This window comes from Pseudorasbora parva, chromosome 25, assembly GCF_024679245.1.
Source record: "Pseudorasbora parva isolate DD20220531a chromosome 25, ASM2467924v1, whole genome shotgun sequence".
NCBI classification, from domain to species: Eukaryota; Metazoa; Chordata; class Actinopteri; order Cypriniformes; family Gobionidae; genus Pseudorasbora; species Pseudorasbora parva.
In genome coordinates this window covers 14445324-14463523 of record NC_090196.1, presented here as the reverse complement: position 1 = coordinate 14463523, position 18200 = coordinate 14445324, and the positions used below count along the sequence as shown (strand labels likewise).

The 18200-nt window shown below is 37.1% G+C and overlaps 2 protein-coding genes across 15 annotated transcripts in view; both read left to right on the top strand.

The window, feature by feature from the left end:
- The window catches only part of tpm1 (tropomyosin 1 (alpha)), a 30171-nt gene extending 27895 nt beyond the window's left edge, over nt 1-2276 (top strand). For 7 of the 13 annotated variants that reach the window (XM_067436204.1, XM_067436199.1, XM_067436208.1 and 4 more), the window contains one exon: nt 2163-2276. In XM_067436204.1, the coding sequence (XP_067292305.1) occupies nt 2163-2245 (83 nt within the window). In that variant the 3' untranslated portion in view covers nt 2246-2276. Of the gene's footprint in view, nt 1-805; nt 885-2162 lie in introns of those variants that run through there. The other 6 variants (XM_067436212.1, XM_067436211.1, XM_067436210.1 and 3 more) reach the window with 1 other exon arrangement.
- A 5036-nt stretch (nt 2277-7312) lies between these two features.
- lactb (lactamase, beta) lies at nt 7313-18157 on the top strand. Of its 2 annotated transcripts, none has more exons than XM_067435772.1 (6): nt 7313-7809; nt 10598-10664; nt 10889-11079; nt 13567-13867; nt 15055-15220; nt 17222-18157. In XM_067435772.1, the coding sequence occupies exons 1-6, from the start codon at nt 7441-7443 to the stop codon at nt 17751-17753; spliced, it is 1626 nt and encodes a 541-aa protein (XP_067291873.1). In that variant the 5' UTR covers nt 7313-7440; the 3' UTR covers nt 17754-18157. The 2 variants fall into 2 exon arrangements, with proteins under 2 accessions (XP_067291873.1, XP_067291874.1); XM_067435773.1 differs by having other exon boundaries at nt 7314-7797; nt 17222-18152.
- The last annotated feature ends 43 nt before the right edge of the window (nt 18158-18200 follow it).

Here is an 18200-nt window from a genome sequence, read left to right as displayed (position 1 = left end):
GTCGATCGGATCACAAGTGGATGATGCTAAGTACAGGTGTCAATGGGAGTCTGAGTTTAGAGCTTTTCCACTCTCGACCACTTCCAGAGGAAAAATGTACCAAGCACAAAGTTCTCACACCATTCCTGATAACACGCACTCGCTGCGTTCAGCTGGTCTTGAGGCTTTCAAAGCAGAAACAAAAGCTGCTGCTCTCCGTATGTTTTTCAGTCTCTCCGGATGCATTCATATGTAAATTACACAAGCTTATTTTATCCATTAGATGGAAAGATCTGGAACAAGCTCATACATTTAACCACCCATAGACCCTCCCCTTGAAGAAATCAGGACAGGAGTGGTTGAAAGTGGACAAAAGAGAAAAGTGTAAACGGAATGTCTCCCTTGCTATGGTTTGATCGACCAAAACGCATTTTAATACCAGGTGTAAACTGCCTGGACTGGAGTTGAGAAACAGTCAGTGTATTAGTACTTTGCATTAATGATTTGTTTGACACTTCCATGACTGTCGCAAGTAATTTTTTTGACCATTTCATCTGTTGTTCAACAACCACACAACACTGTATGTTCTGTTAAACTGGGCCATCCTTCTAGTTGAGCTCTGCTAGTGGATACACAAGCTCTTATAAACACCTAGTGATCCCTGCTGTCTGATCCCATCACAAACATCTCCTCCAGGTTGGTTTCAGTCTGAGTGATATGTTACTAACTATTCCTTCCAGCTGTTCTCATTTCTTCTTCACTGTTCTTTCTCTGTTTCTCTCTCTTTCTCTCTTGTCTTAACCTGCTGCGTTGCCCGCTCCTGTAGATCGCCTCTACCAGCAACTCGAGAAAAACCGCCTTCTCTCTAATGAGCTAAGAATGGCCTTGAATGATGACTAAAACTAGTGTGGACTTTTGTTGTTTTTGTTTCTGATCACCGAATGGTGTCAAAAAATGAATGCTGTTGTGATTGAAAGTTAAAGGAATGCGTTTTTTTGCTGCCTTCAAGTCATGTTGGAAAGGTCCTATTTACAAGATTAGATATTTAACAAAAAATAAATGTCATTTTGTGCACAAATGCACTTTTTATTTAGATACATGCATACAATTTGATCAAAATTATGTTAAAAAGAACATTTTGAAATTACAATATTATGTTAATGTTTTAAATGTCATTTATTCCTGTGACGCTCAAAATTCAGTGTCACGTGATCCTTCAGAATAATCTATTTATGAAATAAAATGTATAGTTTTGTGGAAACTGCAATACAATTAATTTCGGGGTAAGTATGATTTTAAAAAAAAATGAAGGATGCATTAAAATAATTAAAATGGGGTGGCGTGGGGGGGGGGGTCATAATTTCCTCAAAAACATCAAGTAGCAAAACTTTTCTAAATTGATATGAACCATTATTAACAATTGATCACTAATAACTGATAAATGTCTTATACATTCGTTTTGCTCTTCATTGTAGAGGGAAAAAAAACTTTCATGACTCATTAAGTAAATCATAATTAAAACCTAAAATCATAATTGCAGCTTGCGAACTCTTCCCAGAAGGACTTGAAGGCAGCATTTGGATAATGTATGGCTACCACTTTAATCAGGATGTCATCTAATGCCTTTTGCTTTATGCAAGAGTCAGCACTCTTTAACTGTCTGTTAGATATTATATATTAACACATGTATATCAGTATGTACATATATATAATGTATCTCTGCTATGGTTATTTAAATGAAAGCATGAATTGAGTGTGTAAAGTCTGTTATAGGCAGTGTTGAGGGAAACGCATTACAATTAAAAGGTTTGAGCTGCGCCCTCTATTGTACAGCCGTGATTGTGCATTTTCTTCAACCTGAGGCTTATTAATTTTACTTCTGGTGTAAAAGGGCCTTAAGATTTGCCAGAAATAAAACTTTTTGTTTTTTATTGTTAAACAAGCAAACCCAGCCCAGGTGAGGAGAAAGTAGTGCAGAAGTAACAATCCATTACATTCCGTTAAAAAGTAACAGTTACTTTTTTTAAGGGAGTAATGAAATATTGCAACGCATTACTTTTAAAAGTAACTTTCCCCAACACTGACTGCCGTTTTGAATGAACATGCTCCGGGTATCCACTGCATGTTATTCCCTACATGCCTTGCATTGATATTAACGTGTGTTTCACTTGATGTTCTAACAGAAAAACTCTCACACGCTAAAGAAGAGAACCTCGAAATGAACCAGATGTTGGAACAGACTCTATTGGAGCTGAATAACATGTGAATCCTGGTCACACAATGGAGTTTTTTTTTTTTTTTTTTTTTTCCTTTTTGGTCCTGACAATTATCAGATTGAATAACACGTGCCATTTGTTACAAAAGCTTTAGTTTTTCTTGTATTTTATTTTTTTATGTAATATGATGGTACATGTTCATTTCATTCTGATTGTGCACAAATGAAACAAAGTTAGCAGCGATTGCACTTAATTCAATATATGCACATAACGGTTCTAATGGACACGGACGAGTCTGAAGCCAAGTTGTTTTGAAATTGAAAGGTTTTCTTTTATAGTGTACGTCGGATTAGGTTGTCCTATGTATACTGGTGCTACTGTGAAGGCGAATGTCTAGCAGTGTGTAGCTTATAGAGGTTTATGAATTAACTATATACACTTTCCAATTTGAATATCATTCTTTGTGCCAATATTTAGCCCTAAAGGGACTTATTTACACTCCAACTTTTTATTTATTTTTTGGTTTTCTTCCCATTTTGCTTCAGGATGTCGGGCAACAATTTTTGCAAACGCCGAGTTCTCTTATGCCGAAAACCATGTGGTTCAAAATGTCCTCCATTTTGAATTAGAAAAATATGATGAAATCATATTTGGTTGTGCCTCATTCATTTTAGTCATTTTAAATGTAGATGTATTAAATGTATGTCATACATAAATGTACAAAGCTAAAATAAATAAAACCACTCCATTTGACATTTTCTAAAGCCTGGGGTCTGTTTTTGAGGTATTAATAGTTTTTAGTGTACTTATGCTCTGAATTCTGTTATACTGTTTTAGCCTTGATAATTACTACAAAGACCAATCATTGTGGCAGTAGATAATGACTCACTAGTATAGTTCATATGGTTCACTGTTCCCTACATTAGTCCACTAATATAGTTCACTTGAGTGAGTTCACTATTCCCTACATTAGTCCACTAGTATAGTTCACTTGAGTGAGTTCACTATTCCCTACATTAGTCAACTAATATAGTTCACTTGAGGGAGTTCACTATTCAGTACATTAGTCCACTAATCTAGTTAGAGTGAGTTCACTATTCCCTACACTAGTCCACTAGTATAGTTCACTATTCCCTACATTAGTCCACTAATATATTTAACTTGAGGGAGTTCACTATTCACTACGTTAGTCCACTAATATAGTTCACTTGAGGGAGTTTACTATTCAATACATTAGTCCACTAATCTAGTTCACTTGAGTGAGTTCACTATTCCCTACGTTAGTCTGCTAATATAGTTCACTTGAGTGAGTTCACTATTCCCTACATTAGTCCACTAGTATGGTTCACTTGAGTGAGTTCACTATTCTCAACATTAGTCCACTAATATAGTTCACTTGAGTGAGTTCACTATTCTCAACATTAGTCCACTAATATAGTTCACTTGAGTGAGTTCACTATTCTCTACATTAGTTCACTAATCTAGTTCACTTCAAGGAGTTCATTATTCCCTACATTAGTCACTAATATAGTTCACTTAAGGGAGTTTACTATTCAATACATTAGTCCACTTATCTAGTTCACTTGAGGGAGTTTACTATTCAATACATTAGTCCACTCATCTAGTTCACTTCATTAGTCCACTAATATAGTTCACTTGAGTAAGTTCACTATTCCCTACATTAGTCCGCTAATATAGTTCACTTTAGTAAGTTCACTATTCCCTACATTAGTCCGCTAATATAGTTCACTTGAGGGAGTTTACTATTCAATACATTAGTCCACTCATCTAGTTCACTTCATTAGTCCGCTAATATAGTTCACTTGAGTTAGTTCACTATTCCCTACGTTAGTCTGCTAATATATTTCACTTGAGTGAGTTCACTATTCCCTACATTAGTCCACTAGTATGGTTCACTTGAGTGAGTTCACTATTCCCTACATTAGTCCACTAGTATAGTTCACTTGAGTGAGTTCACTATTCTCAACATTAGTCCACTAATATAGTTCACTTGAGTGAGTTCACTATTCTCAACATTAGTCCACTAATATAGTTCACTTGAGTGAGTTCACTATTCTCGACATTAGTCCACTAATATAGTTCACTTGAGGGAGTTCATTATTCCCTACATTAGTCCACTAGTATAGTTCACTTGAGGGAGTTCACTATTCTCTACATTAGTTCACTAATCTAGTTCACTTCAAGGAGTTCACTATTCCCTACATTAGTCACTAATATAGTTCACTTAAGGGAGTTTACTATTCAATACATTAGTCCACTTATCTAGTTCACTTGAGGGAGTTTACTATTCAATACATTAGTCCACTCATCTAGTTCACTTCATTAGTCCACTAATATAGTTCACTTGAGTAAGTTCACTATTCCCTACATTAGTCCGCTAATATAGTTCACTTGAGTAAGTTCACTATTCCCTACATTAGTCCGCTAATATAGTTCACTTGAGGGAGTTTACTATTCAATACATTAGTCCACTCATCTAGTTCACTTCATTAGTCCGCTAATATAGTTCACTTGAGTTAGTTCACTATTCCCTACATTAGTCCGCTAATATAGTTCACTTGAGGGAGTTTACTATTCAATACATTAGTCCACTTATCTAGTTCACTTGAGGGAGTTTACTATTCAATACATTAGTCCACTAATCTAGTTCACTTCATTAGTCCACTAATATAGTTAACTTGAAGGAGTTCACTATTCTCTACATTAGTCCACTAATATAGTTCACTTGAGTGTGTTCACTATTCTCTACATTAGTCCACTAATATAAACAATTTAATTATTTAAAAAAAAGAAGTGTTTATTACTGTAGCTACATGACGAGTGGTTTGGATAATGGATGATCAGCTGTGGGCGCCATCTTCTGGTCAGACGCGGGAATTCACTTGGCACAGCAATAGACATAATAAATACATGCATATTATACATAATTGCGTAGTTTAAAAAAAGATATGTTTTTAATTTAATTTATTTGCAGTGTTTGGATTGTAGTTTCCTCTCTAAAGCCATTGGTAGGCTACTGGCTTTTCATCTGACTTTCAAATAACTTTTTGTTCAATTAAAAGTTTCAGCGTTTAAGCCATGAATCAAGCCAACAAGCTACAAAGCGTTTGGGGAAAAATAAAGGGAAAATACTTCCCCAGCCAAATGCATGTGTCTACATTACAGAGGGATTTAAAAGGCAAGTTATATATGGATTTCAGACTAGTTTAATTTTTTAATTTATCCGATTGATCACTGAAGAAAAGACTATGTTGTTAACAAGTATTAGAAAAAATAAACTCTATAGCTACTTGAAAGGATGTTGCACAACAAATCAGACTATGCAGCTTCCTTCCTTGAATTAATTGCTGCGTGTTGCATCCGACTGGTAGATTTTAATTGTATCGTCTTGGCAGTTGCAAGGTGTGGCATCTCACAATGCAGGACATAAACCGACCGAATTGCTTCTGCTTGTTAAAACCGCATGATTACAAAACCAGACCAAATGATTAAAACTCATTATTGAGGCTGTGTACAGTTAAAACTGATGCAACATTTGCGCTGTTTGCAATGGTGTTGCGTGATAAAGTAACGGTGACGTTCAGGGCGTGTTTTGACTGCAGCTATTTCAAATTGCGAATAAACAGCTGAGAACTGGACAATTGTCCAGCAATTTAAATGCTGAGTCATGTTTGACTAACGTTATTTCAAATTGGTTCAATATAGATCATCAGAATATATTAAAATACCGTAACTTCTCCATAAACTAGCCTATTCTAATGTGAACAACACGGTCATGCATACACATAATGAGCTCTCCTGGCAAGGCGCTGTTTAATACACTGATATAGTGAAAGGTCAGCGGTAAGTCATACAACATGAATAATTCAGAATTCATTGGTGCAGAAACCATGAGCATGTGGGTTCCACCGGTCGTTTAATACAAAGCTATGTTAAGTGATTGGACCTGTTGTTAATAAACCCAGTACAATGAGCTATAGTTCACTGAACTGCCTGTAGGCTGTTATGTGGCATGTTTATTAATATTTGTCCTGCAAGTAGCAGCTGCTCTTGCCTAAACAGTCCATTTGAGTTCCGTTCGTTTGTTGACAGATCTGTCAGAACGGAATTCGCACATCGGATTGGCTAACGTCATAGCCACAACTGACACATAAGCCAGTTTTCAAATTAAAAGACCTTTTACATCTCATAGTCATGGAAGCAGGATACTTTTTTTTCATTCACTTAATTTTATTTGCATTCATAAATTATGCTATGTCCACGTAAGTGGACACCAGGACTATAAAGTGGCATATATAGGCAAAAACAATGGAATTCTTTTTCCCATTCACCAATTATTTTAGGTTTCAGATTTTTTTTAAACCAAACTTTATTTAAAGACGATTCTCAACTATTATGAAATATATAACTATATTCTAAATATATAAAATATTCTACTTTATGCAATATGTGGGTTAAATTGCCATTAATGGGTTTTCCCCATTTCCCCCATACGTCACATTGTATCTAATTTGCGTATTAAACGTACCAGTGGAAAAATAAGTGTAATAATAGGATTTATAGTTTTTATAATAATATCTAATATTTTATATGAACACAGATATGTAATTTATTTCTCTATTCACTTGCTGTGTCTCTCAAAATACCTGATGCACGCTTAAGTCGCGGTTTTCTCTAAACAAAACCTCTAAACAAAAGCCCTGAATGTGGTCTTTGCAGGACATCCAGACTTAAAACTGACATGTGTCAGAGAAATTCACGAAATATAATGTCTTCTTCGTACATGGACATGGCGCCCATGCAGAAGGCTATAAAAAATTGTGAAGACATTTACATGCAGGCAGGCAAACCTGTGATATTTATATTTAACTAAAAGAAAATTAAAATGTTTAAGCATTTAAGATCATGAGTTGGCACATTTTAATTAAATACATTTTAAAACATAGGCTACATTTTACATTTAGCCTAATACATTTTTTACAAGTACCCTAAATATTACATTATTATTGCATGTGAATTCAAATATGTTAATTTTAAATATAAAAACGACATATAATCCATTAGAGTTTCATATTAAATACAAGTGACTTTTATTCTGTTGAATAATCCGGTTGCCAGCTAGCTTTTCTGTCGCTGCTTTTAGAGTTCAAACGGGAACTCTCGGTGTTATCTTCCTATAAACTATTTTATCCCATATATTAATAATATTATTCGTAAAACAGTAATGTCTCGGATACTATGTATATCACGGGGCCTCATGTACGCAAAATGTAAATACAGTGTTCAGAAATCAGAGCCCTTTGTGTCTTTGTTGACATCCAGAGTGAAGTTCAGAGATCAGCTGATAAAGAGATTCATTTCAACCGCCAGAAGACCAGTCATCACATCCTACAGCCACCGACACACGGCCTTATGGATGTTCGGCATAGGGACGGGGTTTGTTCTGGCTCTGGGCCTGAAATATCGTGATTCTGCCTCTGAACACTGTGAATGTAACGCACAGAAGGCAGACAGAGCCCTGACTGGCTCAAAGTACACCGATGCTATAGAAACCAGCAGAGACCTGCTGCGGCGGATAAAGGTAACGTTACAGGTATCAGGACCGAACTTTATTTACTAATACGTTATTGTCGTTATGTCATATATTTTTCATCATTGTTTTTAGTTAGTTGAACTATCTGGATAACATTTAATTGTCAACAAGTTCTACAGTAGCTATTTGTTTGGTATATATTTTACAAACTTGAAAGTTTATTAAGATTTTATTTAATTTTACATTCTGTAATATTGATAATGTAGTATTTGTATTTTATATTAACATATGAAAACTAATGCTGTCAAATGTAAATTTGTGTGTACAAACATTATTTACCAACTTTTATGTTAGATGTGATTAATCGCGATTAATCAGTTTGACAGCACTAAAAGCAAGAATAGTTTATTTACATAATTGTGTTCAGTTTATTCCACTATATTTATAATGATATATTTTATTGATTGGTATGTTTAAATATATTGTTAAATAATATTTTATTGATGAAAATTATGTATCGTATGTATGTAATTATGTATATTTTATAGGGGTGTAAGAATATATCGTGCCACAATATATCGCAACACAAAAATGCTGCAAACTGTATTGTCTACAGTTCACCCAAAATAAAAATTACACTGTGAGACAAAATTCAAATTCACAGAGTTTTAGTATCAGTACTACATTAAACTACTAGTCTATATATAATGCTGATTACAATATATAATAATGCAATGGGGTAATATTTAAAATTATTTTAAATATATCTAGTCAGGGACAGATTGCAAGCATATCCGTCTATAATAATTCTGTATTTTCAGCTTCAGAATCATGAATATATTTATTCTGGAGTCGCCATTGTCCTTTGCATTGGGTTTACATGCACCAGGTCCAAACCTATTCATTTCCACACACAACGTAATAGCAAATTTAGCATTTTAATCAACAGTATGTTTTTTGTTAACCTTTTACCATATATCTTGTGGTATTGCAATAATATTGAATCATGACATGAGGGTACCGTTACAACCCTAATATATTATATTAATTACTATGGATATAATGTATTTACTATTAATTTTAAGTGTAATCTTTTTTCTATAGGCTATGCATATTTTTGGTCTTTTTTTTATTTATTTTTTATTTACCTTGTAATTTTGAATCAAATCAGTCGTAAATCCATCTTCTGGTGAAAGACAGACATCGCCAATCATTTAGCCCGTATAAACTCCTCCATCTTTCACAATCAACTATACAAGCTTCATATCTGCCACCATCCAAAAACTAGTGAATTAATTTCCCGCCAGAGATGTAAAGAGTACCTGAAACCCATACTTGAGTAAAAGTACAGATTCCTCACAGCGAAAAATAACTCCAGTAAAAGTTACTAGTCACCAATTCCAATACAACTTTAGTAAAAGTCTTAATGTATCTGATTTTAACAGTACTTAATGCCCTCATGAAATCACAATTGACCCTATTTACTTTGTTAGCACACATTACAAGTCTTCGGGTGACCAATTAATCTGAGCAAGTTAATACACAGAAAAAAAAATTGTTTGTTAATTGCTGTAATCTTTAATCAAAATCTGAAAAAGTAACTTCCAGTCTGGAAATGGCGTTCCTTCTCAGATGATGTCAGTTTGACGGGTTGCGGATTATATTGCGTAACAACTCCCCTCCAACCGTTCATCTGCTATGAGCGAGAGATGGAGAGGAGGAGCGCTGAGGTAAAACCCCGCCCTCTGTTCAATATTCTGTTTCACTTGGAAATATGTCACAGCACTGAAGAAAACTCACTCGCTACTTCCTCGTTCACTGGGACTTTAAGTATTTTACTCATACTAAATATGTAGGCTGGACCGAGGTCCTCAACACATGAGCGACATACCAGTGAAAATAAGAAACTATTGATTTGTAAAATTAGAAATCATGTTTATTTTCTAAAATCGAAATAAAACTGAACACCTCAATATTGCAATAAATCAAGGTCGACACAACAGCCTCTTAAAACGTATTCAAACTCTCAAGTCTCAGGTAAATTCAAGAGAACAAGAAGGCCATAAGCAAACCAATATGCTTCAAAAAGATCTTGTCAGTATAGCAGATAAATAAAATAATGTTTAGTAAAATTAAACAATCAAAGTCTGCTTGCACTGGATGTGCTGGTTTCAGCCTCATCACCGCCTGCAGGCATGTCCTCATCTCATAAATCAAACACTTGCGATTCATCAGCTGCCTGATAATGCACTCGAATTCATGTAAAGTAGCCTTGCTGACAAGTTTGGGTGAGTAAAGGCAAAACACACAGGCTTCAATGCCCTTAGATGGCGATATTGCTTCTTTATAGCAGAAACAAACTGCCTCCACAATATGGAAGAAAAGATCTGTCACTACTTCTGTTATTGCGATAAGCAATGTATTTAGTTAATCATTTGAACTATATCAATTATATATTTTAATGAATATGTCTGGACTGGTGAAAATGATTCTTCATGCTCCCTCCTAACCATTCTTTCACACTTTGAGCCTGATGAATCTTGACATTGTCATTCAGGAATATGGCCGTGATGTGTCTTCCTACATGGTTGTTTAAGAAATGAAAAGCTTTACACTCCATCATTTAGAGTTAGAAGAGTTAAAAACATTTGCCTGTTTAACAGTGAAATTTTTGACTGGGAAGTGTATATATTATAATTATATATTATATATATTTATTAATAGGAATAATTTTTGACTGGGAAGTGTATATATTATAAATTATATATTATATATATTTATTAATAGGAATCATTTTCAATCTCAAAATGTTAACATTTATAGTGCGGAATGGCCTATCATTTTTCAGGATGAAGTTGGAGCTCCTGGGATGGTTATTGGAGTCTCTGTGGACGGCAACCACATTTGGTGTGAAGGTAGGAAGTCTTCCTCTACTCATTTAGATCTGGTCCTTTAAAGGCTCATGGGTAATCTGCACTACTGTGGTGTTTACAGAAAGACGCATGCTGGCTGCGCATGCTTAAAATGAAAATGTCACAAACACATATATGTTAAGGCCACAAGTTCACACCCAAGTTCACCATATCTTTGAGTTTGAGGACTGTTTTAGTGACCCCTGGCTGTGTATGTTCTCTCTGAGGCGTTGGCTATGCAGATCTGGAGAACAGAGTGCCTTGTGGTCCCGAAACGGTGATGAGAATCGCCAGCATCAGTAAACCTCTGACTGCAGCAGCCGTCGCCAGACTCTGGGAGGAGGGCAAGATTGATCTAGATGCCCCTGTCCAAAAATACGTCCCTGAGTTTCCACAGAAGCAGTTCGAAGGAGAGAATGTGAGCACGTCCATTTAAAAAGAGGTTTTTAATTTAATTTATTAAAAAAAGAATTGAATTTATGCCAATTATTAAACATTTTACTTATGAAAATATACAGCAGGGATGGGCAACTTTGGTCCTGGAGTGCCGCTGTTCTGCAGAGCTCCAACCCTGATAAAAAGCTCACTGCTGCTGAAGCTGTGTCCGAAATGACCTCCTATACCCTTATTCACTATTCCCTCCAATAGTGAGTTCACTACTTACTACATTAGTCCACTAACATTGTTAACTTAAGGGAGTTCACTATTCCCTACATTAGTCCACTAACCACACTTACCTAAAGGATTATTAGGAATACCTGTTCAATTTTTCATTAATGCAATTATCTAATCAACCAATCACATGGCAGTTGCTTCAATGCATTTAGGGGTGTGTTCCTGGTCAAGACAATCTCCTGAACTCAAAACTGAATGTCAGAATGGGAAAGAAAAGTGATTTAAGCAATTTTGAGCGTGGCATGGTTGTTGGTGCCAGATGGGCCGATCTGAGTATTTCACAATCTGCTCAGTTACTGGGATTTTCACGCACAACCATTTCTAGGGTTTACAAAGAATGGTGTGAAAAGGGAAAAACATCCAGTATGCGGCAGTCCTGTGGGCGAAAACGCCTTGTTGATGCTAGAGGTCAGAGGAGAATGGGCCGACTGATTCAAGCTGATAGAAGAGCAACTTTGACTGAAATAACAACTCGTTACAACCGAGGTATGCAGCAAAGCATTTGTGAAGCCACAACACACACAACCTTGAGGCGGATGGGCTACAACAGCAGAAGACCCCACCGGGTACCACTCATCTCCACTACAAATAGGAAAAAGAGGCTACAGTTTGCACAAGCTCACCAAAATTGGACAGTTGAAGACTGGAAAAATGTTGCCTGGTCTGATGAGTCTTGATTTCTGTTGAGACATTCAGATGGTAGAGTCAGAATTTGGCGTAAACAGAATGAGAACATGGATCAATCATACCCTTTTACCACTGTGCAGGCTGGTGGTGGTGGTGCAATGGTGTGGGGGTTGTTTTCTTGGCACACTTTAGGCCCCTTAGTGCCAATTTGGCATTGTTTAAATGCGACGGCCAACCTGAGCATTGTTTCTGACCATGTCCATCCTTTTATGACCACCATGTACCCATCCTCTGATGGCTACTTCCAGCAGGATAATGCACCATGTCACAAAGCTCGAATAATTTCAAATTGTTTTGAACTTGAACATGACATTGAGTTCACTGTACTAAAATGGCCCCCACAGTCACCAGATCTCAACCCAATAGAGCATCTTTTGGATGTGGTGAAAACGAGTGAGTTCAATATTCTCTCTACATTAGTCCACTAGTATATTTCACTTGAGGGAGTTCACTATTCCCTACATTCGTTCACTAATATAGTTCACTTGAGGGAATGGAGGAAATCTAGTGAGTTCACTATTCCCTACATTCGTTCACTAATATAGTTCACTTGAGGGAATGATTGAAGGTTTGGAAAACAAATGAATGGATGATTCAGCTGTGGGCGTCATCTTCTGGTCAGCCACAGGAACAACCCTCATAGTGCATTATGGGTATTCTCTAGTCCTTGAGCATACATCAGCTGCACACTTGTTATTGCCATGAATTGTGGGATTAAATGACTGCACTCGATAACGTCCCCTATGGTTTTGGACCACTATAAATAGCTGTCCCCTCAAATAGTGCCTATTTAGTAGCCTGACAAGCCAGACCCACATCAAGATGTTTGGTCTGGAAACTCACCATAGACAGGGCTCAATCCGAGGGGCGGGATAAACGGTTGTCTTTCAAACTCCCTCTGCACGCGATAAGATAGCGCTACACCAACCAGAGCAACGAAGGTGAAACAGAGCTCGTTAATAGATTAAACATTCATCGTATCCGGTCGACTAAACTCTGAACACATCTTCCCTTTTTAAGAATGACTTCAGTCCCGCTCTTTGTTCTTTTCTCAGAGAAAAGCTTAATTCCAAGTCTTCCAGAATCGCAGTCAAAGCTGATTCGAAAGACCGCTGTTGTTCGCCAGTTTCTGTGTTTACTAGAAGCACGCAAACACAACTCAGCCGTTGTCATTATGGCCCCGCCCGCCGACTCTATACACGATGTGATTGGCCCGTCCAGAGTGAGGGGAATACAGCTCAGAAGGGTATTGAGAGTTGCTAGATGACACTTGCGGGCAGATTAAATTTGCTGCCGCTAGGGTGCGTCTAGATTTCTAGGCTACCTATTTAGGGTAAAAAATGCATGCTTTTGAACACAGCCTTAGTAATCCTGAAGACATTGATTAGCTTTTAGAGTTTGTCTGATTAGGGTTGGAGTTAAACTCTGCTGGACAACAGCACTCCAGGACCGATGTTGCCCATCCCTGGTATACAGTACAGTAATAATTTATTAATAATGAATTTGGTTTGGCTTTGCATTCTTCCCTTTGTCCTTAAACCAGGTCACAATAACACCTCGGATGCTCCTGTCCCACTTGAGTGGCATCCGTCACTATGAAAAAGATGCCAAAAAAGTGAGAGAGGACAAGGAGAAAGCAAAGCGCCTTCTGAAGCCCCCAGAGAAGAAAGAAGAAAAGGGCACAGCTGAAAACAAAGAGAAGCCGAAAGCGGAGGACAGCAGCGCTAAAAGCAAAAAGAAAAAAAAGGAGTTTGAGCAGGAGGAGTACTACCTCAAAGACAACTTTGAGAATGTCATCCAGGCTTTGGACTTATTCAAAGATGATCCTCTCATTTTTAAACCCGGTAAGTTTTCACTCCACACAGAACAAAACACTGTTGATGTGATTTTAGATGATGCTGGGTTTATTTTTAGACCATCTTGCCTTGAAATGGTTAGTGGTTGGTTAGTGGTTGGATTTGTTAGTGGTTATTTTGAATTTATGCATGTATGTATATGGCATGTGGAGGTATGTGTATGTGTCGGTGGATATAGGGGTATAGGTATATATATGGGTGTATGTATGTATAAATACAAATGTGTACATGAGTATGTATATGTGTTGATGTATATATGTGTATGAGTAGGCGTAGGCATATGCATGTTATTTAAAGAAAAATAATAATTAAAGGGGTAGGAGTATATAAGTTTTACTTCTTCCTACTCCTTTTTCGTTCATGAGATAGAATTAATTAATTTTTTTTTCTCTTTCACCTTTACTTGTTTCTTTTAATAATGTCTGAACATTATTGTATTTTTATTTCTCTCATGTTCGAAAATAAACAAATAAACTAAACTAAACTAAACTAAATCTTCATCTTTTTATAGGAATAGCTTAAATGTGCTTTAATGCGGAAAAAAAAAATCCATTTTCCAAACCGTGTTTTTGTCTTACCCTGAATCATTATGGTACACTAATAATAAGTATTTATATTGGGACTATTTCAGGCCAGACTGGTAGGTACCGCTGCGGAGAAGCACAGTCCCTGCATGATCCGCCATAGACATAAACAGAGAGAAGTAGCTCCGGCTGTAATGTTCTTCCGCAAGATGCATGCAGTTCTGTTTATTAACCACTAGAGTGCAAAAAGTTACGGACTGCAGCTTTAAAAAATAAAAATGTTATCAAGGTAAAAATCGGCATCTAGTTCTCAACAAAAGTATTTATAAAACATGTTGAAGATTAGCAGACATGTAGTCGATTCATTAAATGACAAAGCTGTTTATTCCGTATAGTTACGCCTCTCCACCACTGATAACCATTAAAACGCCCTTTTGTCTCCAATACGGCTATAGAAATGTTTTGTATTTGACATAAGATTTAAACTGTGGCCAGTAACTTACCTAACTGTCATACAAACATCCTACTGCAGTTAAAACCGTACTTTGACTGCTAAAAAAAAATCACATTATTGGTGCATTTGTAAACGTAGTCAATGTTGTATGCAGTTGTTATAATTTGACGTTATTCTATCTCATACGACTGCTGTAGGTTCTACATTCCTGTATTCCACGCATGCTTTCACCCTGCTGAGCGCCGCGGTGGAGAGAGTAGCAGGTCAGCGCTTCCTCGACCACATGATGAAGATGTTTCGTGAGCTGGGAATGCTTAACACCGTGCCAGATGAAAACGACCCAATCATATACAACCGCTCGAGGTAAGAGAGACATTACAATTCAAACACATGCTGCGTTCTGCAGCTGTCAGGTGGTGCAAGCTCTTTACAAGTTGTAATTACAACATTGAGTTCTACGAGGACTTTTTACAAGTAAGATTCTTGTAATTATGGTAATTCCAGCATGGTGTGAACACACCTATACTTAAAAATGTGCTGGGTCGAGAAAAAAAGGTCCAAAATGTTAGGGTGACATAGCCTGACATGGTCATACTCAATTCTAGTCAGAATATGAGTCTGAAACGGCTCCATTGGGCTGTGATTATGGGGCGTGTTTCAACAGAACCAGGAAAGACATCAATTGGACAGATCTACAACCAATCAGAGCAACGAAGCGGCGCATTACGTTAGTTGTCAAATGTCAACATAGTTCAACTGCACTGTGTTGCCAAGTCCGCGTTTTTTTCCCCCCACGGGTTGTTTTCTATGTCCGCGGGTTGAAGCGACTATTATGTGATATATAGACCCATGAGTGCGAATTTTAGCAGGCAACCTTGCCAAAATAACACACATTTTACCCCACAAACGCCATTTTTCTCGCGGAGAACCCTCGAGAAGCTATTGTTTAGGGCTAGTAGTTGACGGGTTTTGTTGTAAAAACTTGGCAACCACATCTGCACGCAAGCTGAAATCAGGATGGAATACACGATCTTTGCTGGTGTTGTAAAAAAATAAAAGAATTTAATGATACACAGAGTACTTACCCAACATGATCATCATTTCTGAGAGAAATTGTGAAGGTGAATGCATATACAAACAAGCTCTCCATTTAGGATTTGAACAATATAATCCAAGCCCCTTTGATGAAGTGCATGATTACGTTACTGTTGATCATCTGTTCGTCATCGTCTAAAGCCCGCCCTGATGATTTCATTGGTCCGAACAGTTTCTGTTCGGGGATAATTACTCCTCTATGGAGCGAGGCCAGACCGAACTGCCAGACCTAAAAAATTTGTGGGCAGGGCTAAGTTTGGCTGGCATCCAGGATAAGGGTGACAAAAAACTAAAGATAAATAAATGTTAAAAAGAAAAAAGTTCAAAATATTTCATGAAATATTAATATTTTGTTCACTTAATCACGGCCATGTGATACAACCAGTCATGTCGTGTGGAGAAGTGTCGTTATTGTTAACTAAAACATAAAACTATTAAAAAGTGTGTTTTGGTAATTAAAAGAAATCTCAAATAAAATAAAACAAAATATAATTATTAGATGAAAAACTTTATCTTAAAAATTAAACTTAGAAATGTGGCCTTGGAAACAAACTGAAATAAATAAATAATTAAAGTTATATAAAAATATATATTTTTACATGTAAAAAAAATTAAACAACTAAAAAAATGAAAACTGGAAGTATAAAAATAAAAGCTAATTCTAAATATTAATAAATACTATAATAATATATAAAAATGTTGGGCAAAAAACATGAAGGAAAAAACAGAAAAGTAAAATGGAAAACATGACAATGACCCGAAGCACAGCCAGGATAACCAAGGAGTGGCTCTGTAAGAAGCATATCAAGGTTCTGGCGTGGCCTAGACATTGTCCAGACCTAAACCCAATAGAGAATCTTTGGAGGGAGCTCAAACTCTGAATGATCTAGAGAAGAGTGGAGGAGTTGGCCAAAATCCCTCCTGCAGTGTGTGCAAACCTGGTGAAAAACTACAGGAACCGTTTGACTTCTGTAATTGCAAACAAAGGCTTCTGTACCAAATATTAACATTGATTTTGTCAGGTGTTCAAATATTTATCTGCAGCTTTATCATAATAATAAATAATCAAATAAATAGTCCAAAAAAAAACTCTCACAGTGGACATGCACCTACGATTACGAACTTGCAAAATAGCAGGGTGTTCAGATACTTATTTTCCTCACTGTATGTACACTGACATATTCAAGATTTAAGGAAAATATGTTACTTCTTACTGTATGGTTACACCACATGACATTTATTCATCACATGCTTCCCTGTTTTATGCAGATTTTACCACTTGAACAAAAAGGGCCGTGTTGTGAACTGCCCCTATGTGGACAATTCCTACAAATGGGCTGGAGGTGGATTTCTGTCCACTGTGAGTGACCTTCTGGTGTTCGGTAACGCTCTGCTCTACAGCTATCAGATGGCCGAAGTGAAGAACACAGACGGGCTGCTTCCTGGCTTCCTCAAACCCCACACAGCCAAAGCCATATGGGCACCGGTGGACAAAACGGAGGCATCGTGGGACAAAGACGGACTGTACGCCCAGGGCTGGGTGGTGGTGGAGAAACGTCAGAAATACGGACAGTGCCGCAGCCGTAGACATTACGTCTCACACACAGGGAGCGCTGTGGGGGCAAGTAGCGTCCTGTTGGTGTTGCCCAAAGAGCAGCTCACCAATCAGAAGCTGTTTCCTCCACAGGGGGTGGTGGTGACAATCATGACTAACATGCAGTCGGTGGGGCTCAGTACCACCGCGCTCAAGATAGCTCAAACATTTGACAAAGCCAGGGATGAAGACATCACATCTGCTTGACACACCCATGGCACTGGTTCTTTTGTAGCCGTTTTGAGAGGTTTGTCCTGAACATCAGGCTTCTTGGTTTACAACGCTGAGGTGTGTCCATGTTTCAGTTTTAATTCAATATTCGTGCCAAGTGCCCATTTTGATAGCTTTTATACATATTATGTGAAATGTCTGTGTTGAATGAATAAAAAAGTGTTATGGAAAACTTCTATGGCGGCCTCCTTAACCAATCTCTACATTCAGAACACATTTTACTCCACAATTTGGTGATTTATCACATTTACTAAAAGGGTAGCTGTGATGTCAAGCAGTGCCTTGCAGTCTACAACAATTTGAACAATTGTATAATTACTGCACACAGATTTCATGACTTCATATTATTTGTAAGTACGTGGAATATTTGTTCTTTTAAAAATGAATTTGTCACATCACTGGAATAACTGTACTTCATAAAGT